Source organism: Castor canadensis, chromosome 1, assembly GCF_047511655.1.
Source record: "Castor canadensis chromosome 1, mCasCan1.hap1v2, whole genome shotgun sequence".
In the NCBI taxonomy this organism is placed as follows: Eukaryota; Metazoa; Chordata; class Mammalia; order Rodentia; family Castoridae; genus Castor; species Castor canadensis.
In genome coordinates, this window is record NC_133386.1 from 198690892 (window position 1) to 198700073 (window position 9182).

General features: G+C 50.9%; 1 protein-coding gene across 1 annotated transcript in view; it reads left to right on the top strand.

The window, feature by feature from the left end:
* The first annotated feature begins 1895 nt into the window (after positions 1 to 1895).
* The window catches only part of Fads2 (fatty acid desaturase 2), a 30713-nt gene continuing 23426 nt past the window's right edge, over positions 1896 to 9182 (top strand). Inside the window, exon 1 of the mRNA XM_020178327.2 lies at positions 1896 to 2323. Coding sequence (XP_020033916.2) covers positions 2117 to 2323 — 207 coding nt within the window. The 5' untranslated portion in view covers positions 1896 to 2116. The remainder of the gene's footprint in view (positions 2324 to 9182) is intronic.

Consider the following 9182-nt stretch of genomic DNA (forward strand, 5'->3'; position numbering starts at 1 on the left):
CAATCAGTTATTTCTCCTCTAAAATTCCTCCTTTAAAAATTTTCACTCAAATTATCTATGTACTGTTTTGAAAAAAAAAATACTATTCTTGGTTCCATTTCAGTACATCTTTAAAAAGCGTAAAAATTGGTATATCCTACCAGGGGACTCACTTAGTATTTTCTCTCTTTCTCTCTCTCTCTCTCTCTCTCTCTGTGGTATCATAGCCCTGGCTAGCCTGGAACTCAGGATCTTCCTGCCTCTGTTTCCTGGGATTGTGGGCAGGTGACACCATACCTTGCTTCATTCTGTCCTATTCTGTGGGGAGGCCTTTTTTGTTTGAATGTTTGGTTCCCTTCCTCAAACCCAGAGAGGCCTTGCCCTTTTCACATGTGGAGTTTGTGGAGTGAAGAAAGGTCAGTTAGGACTGATATCAACATGAGATGGCAGTATTGTGGAGGAGGTCCTATAGGTCAAGGACTGAGGGAGCAGCATGAAAGGGACTCCATCTAGCAACCCCCCCTCCCCCCACCACCATGACCTCCTACATCAGATGATTCCTTTTTTACTGATGTCAGGAGCTAGGCAGTGCAAAGTCTGTAAGGAGTTGAGCTGGGCCACTTTCTAACCATGTGTATGTCACGTCTTCATCTTCTGTAACGTCAGGCTCTCCATTTTTGTGGTGCGGCTTTAATGAGTAGGGTGTGCTAGCACTCAGGCACCTATAAATCCCATTCATAAATGAAGACCCTTTAACTCTGATTCATAAATCTACACCCACACTCCTCACTTTATTCTCACTTCTTGCTTGTCCCCAGCCTGTCTTCCCATCTGTCAGCCCCATTTTCCCAAGGCTTGGGCTAGCTCCTTCTCTCAGGGGCCACCCTAAACAGCGCTATCCAGTTGGAGTCTGGAAACCTGCTGTGCCCCATGCCTAGAAAACCCGCACCTCTCCCTATCCCTTTGCTACCCAGTTCTCTATTTCCTGCAGTCTGCATGCTGCCTCCAGACCAATCATATGTAGTCCTGTATTACTTTCATGTTTCCCTAGAAGGCTGTAAACTTCCTCAGTTCAGGGCCAGAATCCAGGGACCTGTTCATCCTGACCCTCCTCCCTTTCCTTCCCCTACGGCGCTTAGCACAAGGAAGAGAGCTGAGGTTCCGCAATTCTTTTCCAAGATTGTCTGATTAGAGGATTCAAAGCTCTTGTCGAGCCCAAGACCGGCTCCTTTTTCTAGGGAGGCTGAAGGAGTGAATCATGCAGGCAGAGATGTGAGCCTGCTGGAGTCTCGATCCAGCGCGCCGAAGGGCGTCCCCTAGCCAAGCCAATCTTGGAGTGGCCCAGTGCTGCCCACTAGCTGGTAGGCCCGGGCGGCGGCTGAGCCTTCTTTGTGCCCGCATCAGGTGCAAATCCCCGGAGCGCGCAGCGTGCGCGCACGCGCTGGGTTTTGAGCAAAGCCCAGTCGCCGCCCCCCGTTCACCCCATTCCTTTGGGATCCACTACGGCTCTCCCGGCTACAGCCAAGGGGAGGGAGGAAGTCGGACACGTAGCCGGCCTCACCGCAGGGCTTGACTCCACGCGGGCGGGCGGGGGTGTGGGGGTGGGGAGCTGGGGACCCGCCGCTCCAGCCCGCTGGCCTTCGAAAGATCCTCCTGGGCCAATGGCAGGCGGGGCGACGCGCCCTGATTGGTGCAGGCGCTCTGCTGATCACTGTGGAAACCCGGGTGGCGGGGAACGCGGGAGGATGCGGAGCCCCGGGCGGGGGGAGCTGGAGGGGCGGGGGGAGCTGGAGGGGCGGGCGGAGGAGGTGTCGAGGCCCTGAGCTACCCTAGAGTTTTTACTGGAGGCAAAAGTCCACAGCAGGCGGGCCGAGGGTGGGGCGGAAGAAGGAGACCGCTGGGGGGCACTGGGAAGCTAGGGGTACTCTGGAGGGAAGGCTGGGATACTCGCGAGCTAGCGAAGGCGAGGAGGAGCGAAGGCGAGGGGAGGAGGCGCGGTGGGAGGAGGAGTAGAAGACAAAAGCCGAAAGCGAGGAGGGCGCGGGCCGCACTCACCGGCCAGGAGGGAGCCGTCGGTGCAGTGAGCCGTCGGCGCCGGGAGGCCGCAGCGCACAGGGCATCCCGGTGGGCAGGCAGGATGGGGAAGGGAGGGAACCAAGGCGAGGGGACCACCGAGCGCGAGGTGGCGATACCCACCTTCAGCTGGGAGGAGATTCAAAAGCACAACCTGCGCACCGACCAGTGGCTCGTCGTCGACCGCAAGGTTTACAACGTCACCACATGGTCCAAGCGGCACCCAGGGGGCCACCGGGTCATCGCGCATTACGCGGGAGAAGATGCTACGGTAAGGGTCTTGGGGCTCCAGCCACCATTCTCTGTTGCAGGCAGCGCCAGGATCCTGGGGTCCCTGGGCGCCAAACAGACCTCTGGCTCGGAATGGTGCTCATGACGTCCAGGAGGAAAGTGTACCTACTACTCTCATCCGGTGCTCGGAATCATCATCCTTTGAGCCAAGTGGGCCGACTTGGGGTGGGGGTCGGATTTTGAACCCCAGGGGTTTGCGCCGCTGCAAAGGTCCCAGCGGTGACAAACGGTGCACATCCACTGCGCGCAGTGCGCTCGGGTTCAACTGGAGCCAGGGACTCTCCAAAGGGGGCGCTCGGGGATTAGGTCTTTGGCGCTTCCACTGTGGAAGATGGCCACCCTTGGGTGCCGCGTAAAGGAGCCGGAAAGCGGGCAACCCTGAGTGAGACCTGGCGTGCGCCCTGGACTCTCCAGCCAGACTAGGAGGCAGAGAAGGAAAGCTTGTCCTTGGCCGGGGGCCGCTCCTGCTTGGATTCTTCAGTGGCTGCCCAGAGAGTCCGCTTTGTAGTTCAGGTTCCCACGCTCTCAGGGATTAACAGGACCCACCACCAAGTGAAGTGGTGAACTGGTGGAAGGAGACCCGGCTGGAAGCTTGCAAAGCCCAGCTCTAGAGGGGGCTTGGAGTGTGAATGTAGCAGCACTAGACTGGCTTGGCAACAGGTCTAGCTGCAAACGAGGTTATTCTCGGACATTCAACTCAATGGCCCTCTGTTTTTAAATTCTGCCAGGACCGCCCTTCCCTCATCTTGCACTCCGGGAGGTCTCCGAAACCAGGGCCGCCCCTCCTACCCACACCAAATGTGTGCTGAGCAATGGCACACCATCCCATTCAGCTGGGGGGTACGCCCCTTCTCCCCCCCACCCTCAGCTGAATCCTTGCATTGAGGTTCAGCTGTTCGCCCAGTGAGAGACCTGAGAGGAAGAATAGAGAAAAGGAGGGAGGAAAGAGCCTTTCTTGGGGGTGGTGAACTGAAAGTAGAGAAAATGGTCTCCTGGGCTAGAGAACTTGAGGAAGGTGAGTGGAAAGAGGCGGAAAGGAAGGATAAACTTCACAAAGATCATTGCACCTGGAGGTCCGGGACGTGTACTTGTGTGTGGGCTTTTGCTGTCTAAATTAGATAGCCTCAATTCTTGACTTCCCCACTCCTTTTCATCCTGTTGAGAGCAAACCAGGCACAATCCAGGACTGGTGGCTTTAGTGAGCAGGGCACAAGCTTGTTCAAGACTGAGAAGAGAGACTGTGATATCCTTCTCGCCTACAGCTTGGCCCCAGCCTGTTTTACCTGGTTGTGGACACCAGAGGGTTTCATGCTAATTTCAATTTAGGTGGGTATAAGCTTTTCACTAGTCCACTTTGCGTGTACTAGTTCACTTGGACCTTTCTACAACCTGGTGAGGAGTGGGTAAAGGTAATTCCCAGGCCTTTGGTCTCCTGGTTGGGGTCTTTCCACTATTCTGTGTTGCTGGACCTGTGCTAGCCTGTGCATAACTCTCACAGATAAATTGTAGAAAGTTCCTGCCCTAGACAGGCTGTCACCAAAAAGTGTCCTAGGAGGAAGAGACAAATATGATGGATTTGGTCTGATTATTCCATTTTGTCAAATAAACGTATTCTTATGTGGAAGCATGGTCTGACATTCCTCGAACTTCATAGTTTAATGAAGACATCTAGACCTCTTTCATCCTTGTTCTGAATCTTCCCATGTTTACCTGACATTCACAATGAGTTTTCTCCGAATATCCGTGCTGAGATTTAACCTGTTAGGCTACTGGTATGGCTACTCTTTCAGGCCCCCCTCTCTGTTTAATTAGTTTGAGCTAAGAACTGAGTACCGGCTTCATTTCTGATCTTGCACTGATCTTGCATTAGTGCTTTCTGTGTAACTTTCATTGACTGTACATCTGGCATCTTGGATGTTAGTTTCCCCATTTATAGGAAAGCTAAGGTGGGAGCCAGTGTGGACTGTAAACAGCCTGAAATTGAAGAAAGAAGATACGATTACTGGGCTTGTCTGAGGTATGGTATTACATGATGGAGCCCCTCTCTTGGTCTGTAAGATTCACCCGCCACCACTCCCAAGTTTATGGCAAAGCATGCCATACACTATAAGCCCCTGATAAATGCAACGGAGTGTTATCAGACAAACAACAATAAGAGCGAGAACTGTGAAATAGCTAGAGTATAAAGAGAAATTTGGGGAAAAAATGTAAATCTAAGCTCGCTAATTTGCTGTAGCAAGTCATAAAAGCTTGTTCTTTCCCAAACTAGACATTGGGGGCATGAAATACACTCACTGGGGATGTGGTCAAATAATGGTGGAGTGAGCAACCGAGTTCTCTTTGGCAATTTTTATTTTTTTTAGCTGTTTAGGAGCAGGTTGGGAAAAGGCAGCATGGGGATACAGAAGGGGAACCTCAAGGAAGAGTCAGGAATCAAGGGGGCTTGTTCAGTCTGTTGAACATGGCTTTGCTCCTTGCACAAAGGCTTTATGAGCCAAGCAAAGTTTGGGGAGGGACTTGTCAGCCTGTAGAGTTGGATCTCCAGGAGTGCTTTAATATTTCGCTCTGAGACAGTCGTAGTACAGTGATATCCTAAGAAGGGGCTGGAACGAAAAGGCAGAAGTCAAGGAAGCCATTTTGGGTGTAATTCAGGGCAGCAGTAGGTGAGTTTTCTGTTTCTGACTATTTATTAATTTTTTCTTTTTTGGGGCAGGACTAGAGTTTGAACTCAGGGTTTCACACTTGCAAAGCAGGTGCTCTACTGCTTGAGCCACTTCTCCAGTGGGTTTTCTGTTTCTAAAGAGGAGGACTGGGAACGTGGCTCAAGTGTTAGAGCACTTGCCTAGCAAGTGTGAAGCTCTGAGTTCAGAACCTGGTACTGCTGAGAGAGAGAGAGAAAAGAGAAGACCTCAGAAGTTAGGACTCACCTGCTCCCCCAGAAGGACAGGCAGTTGTCATTTGGTTCTACTGCAGAAATTAGACTTTGGCCTTCATTGTAATAATAAAAGTCACTTAGCAGAGCACTGTGCCATGTACCTGTAGTCCCTGCTGCTCAGGAGGCTGAGATAGGAGAATCACTTGAGCCCAGACTTTGAGGCCAGCCTGGGCAGACTCTACTTAAAAACTGAGTAAATAAGCCAGGTGGCCATGACTCATGCCTGTAGTCCTAGCTACTCAGGAGGATCGCAGTTTGAAACTGGCCCCAGGTAAATAGTTCGAGAGACCTGATCTCGAAAAAGCCCTTCACAAAAAAGGGCTGATGGAGTGACTTAAGGAGTAGGCCCTGAGTTCAAACTCCAGTACTGCAATAAATAAATAAATACCTAAATACATAAAAATTAAAATAAACAAGGTTACTCAATTTTTGCAGTTCACAAGTGCATTGATACATGCGATCTCACTTAATCCTCAGAACAGCACTGTTGGTATCTGTCACTGTTCTAAGGTTCAGAAACCTTGCTCAAGTGGCAGTGCTCAGATCTAAATTCAGGATCTGCTGGCACCAAGTTCTCTGAGCTCACCTCTCTCCCTCCCTTCCTATTTCTACCTTTCTTTTCTCTTTCCTCTGGCCCTTCAGAGCTTCTCTGATCATTGCCTTGTTGTGGACACAAAGAACGCTCACGCATGCCGTAAGTATGTGTCTGCTCTCTTCCTGGCTGTCCCATCAGTGCAGAATGTTCTGAGACTTTCATCTTCTGCAGCAATTCATCAAACATTCATTGAGCGTCTCCATGGCTCTTAGCTGGCCTCTGCATAAAGATGAATAATTCACCGTGGCCTGAATCTCCTGGATTTGCTTCTTTCCTCTGTCTCTCAAGCTGAGGCTTGAATCTGGACCCTCAGCTTCTAGACACAAGTCCTCTCCCCCCGCCCCCTTTCCTTGTCTCAGGAACTTCTACTGCCCTGACTGCATTGCTCACCTCTCAGAATCAAGGGAAAGCAAAAAGGGGGCCAGAGGTATAGGCTCTGCCTTTCCTCCTGCTCCTGCACTGTTCTTGTGAAAACTTAGCAGATACAAATGGAACTCTGTCCTGTGTACAGGGCAGGAGGGTCATAATATTTAGGGGAGAGAATGTGGGTTAGAGTCCCAGCTTTGTGAGTTTCTAGGCGTGGAGGGTAGACTCATTTCGTCTGCTGAGACCTGAGTGGGAGTCCCCTGATTCCTGCTTGCTGTGGCTCAGCGGAGGATCCCTAGACCCCCTGGTAGAGCTTCTGAGACAAAAATGTGAATGGCATTAATTCCTTTGTGCCCAGGTTGCATTTCCTGGAGCCTGTTTCCCGTGCAGGCCAGCTCTAGGGCTCTACTCCCCAGGGGAATACATGTGGCTGTGTTAGCAGGGACTTTCTCAGTAATGGGCTCCTGGGCCACAGAGTAACGCCTACCTCCATAAATCTGATCCTCTAGGAAGGAATGTGGAACAGAGAATTCCTGCCCTGTCTGTATCTCTCAGCTGCATGAAAGAAGTCAATGCCCCATCCCGCCCTTTTTATCTCTACCTGAGAACTCCAGGGTCCCTTCTCTGCTTCTTTTCCCTTTTCCCCATTTGTCTCAGTCCTCAGGATTGCCACCTGCAACACCATGTGCTCATTTCGTGCTTCCCAAGTCCTGGGTTGGGGTCTGGATGTGCGAAGCTGAACTAGAGTCTAGCCTTGTTCTGCACCAGGACCTGGGCACAGCCAGAAACAGGTGCTTGTGTCAGGTGCTCAGTGCAGGGTGATGGCAGAAGTAGGAATTGGTGAAGACCAGCAAGTGTGACACTTCAGAATCTGGTGTTCTGATCCTGCCTCCTGCAGCCTGACCTTCCCGACCCCAGCGCACACACTGACCATTCGGATTTGCTCCCCAACCCGTTTGCTACTCCTTGCTCTTTCCCCATGACCCCAGCCTGCTTCCTGGGAAGAATTTGGCTTCCTTCTCTGTCAGACAAGGAAAGAGCTTGGTTCCAATTCCTGTTCCAAAATCATCGTTTGAATTGGCCTTGTCTTGCCTTAATCATGACCTACCTTGCAACAACATTCCTGTATTCAAACAATTGTTAGGAAACTTCTGCAAGTACATGAGGCCTATGTATGACACCATGAAGCAGGGACACTAATAATGACCAGTTCTCAGGGGCAGAAAGCTGGTTCTGATTGAGACATTTGTAATTACAGTGGAAAAATCTAGAAGCAGCACAGCTGGCTCAGTCTCTGCCCAGCTCTGGAGTGAGATTGTGGACAAGTAGCTTCACCAACCTAGGCCTCTTTCTCTTCTGTAAAACAGGAGCTGCCTCACAGAGTTAGGTAGAATAGTGTGAGTGCTGCAGGACACTCACATAATCAGTGACTGGTCTATGCAGTGCTGGCCCATGGCAGCTAGGCCAGCCCCCAAAATGTGGATGCCAGAGAAGGTGAAGAACTCTGGTGTAACACGGTAGATAAGGACAGAGTCTGACTATGACTGCAGGGTGGGAAAGTCTTCTTTCTGGATTAGAGGGTGCAGAGCTGAGGTGACTTTGAGGCTGAGTTCCCCCCCCTCCCCCCCCCCACCATAAAGCCAGCCTAATATGGAAGGAACATGATATGTTCAAGGTTGTGCTTCAGAAGCTACCAGATGGACCATGAAGACAGGTTGATCCCATGAAGCACCTGCACCTGTTGTTTTTTTCTGAAATGACTGGAGGTGTGTGGCAAAGAGTTGTCACTGGAGGCAGATAGACCTGGATTTGAGCCTGGCTCTGTTGCCTGGAGTGTAGGACCTCACTTCCTGGGGGGCTTTGAGGCTGAAGGGAGGTAACATAAACAGGCCTCTTTCTCCCTGCTTGGAACTTGGCTGTTCCTTTCCCCTGGCCTCAGGCAGGTAAGGCCCTCTGGAAATTGCTGAGGAGCAGCCAAGGTCAAGGCAGGGCTCTCATTTGCTCTAATAGGTTCTCAGTGGAGTTGTGACCTGGTGGGTAGGCAGGAAGAACTGAAGTGGAAGCATTTTGGAACTATTAAACTTGCCTTTCAACGAACCTTGGAGAAGAATCAGTTATCAAACACTACAGTTGTTCCTCAGGAAATTGCCTTACCAAGAACTTCCTGTTGGGTTCTCAAAGGCCATGGTCTGATGGGGGTGGGAGGAATCCACGAAAGGACATTCTCAGGCCCAGGCCTGGGCCCTGACTTTGGCAGCTCCTGCTGTGCCTTCCCCAGGGCCTCGCTCACTTTGCAGAGATGCCTGAGCCTGGGGCAGGTGGAGCTGGTCAGCACTGGGACCTGGGCCTTCTCACTGTCTGCCCAGGGCCCCTGGAATAGCAGGTCTCTTGTCTCTGAAAATATACTTGCTCTGATCCTTTGATCTGATCTTGCCCTTTCCACTCGGCTGGGATGGGGTGGAGGAGCAAGGGGGAAGGGGACAGAAATTTAAAAAAAAACACCCCTGCCCAGTTTTCTTCTGAATAAAATGCCTCTCTGTAAGTCTATTCTAGATGCAAATGGAACAAAGACCAGGCAAAGATTGGATGGCAGGGATGCAGAGAGGAAGGAGGAGATTGGCAATTACTGTTGGGAGAGGGACTGAAAAGATTTTTATGAGTCCTCAGTAGCCTTGGCTGGCTTTGAACTCACTGTGTAGCTCAAACTGGCCTTGATCTCTCAGTCCTCCTGCATGCTAGGATTCCAGGCCAGCACCACCATGCCTTGCTTCCTTTTTTTTTTTTAACTTTCAAATTTTCTGAAAAGTACAGGCATGCTGAAAGAACAAGGGAACACCTGTCTCCTCTTGACCAAGATTCACTAATTATAATATTTGGCCACATTTGCTTTTTATAAATAGGCAACTTTCTTTTGAGAGTAAATTACAGGGGTGTGACTCATGT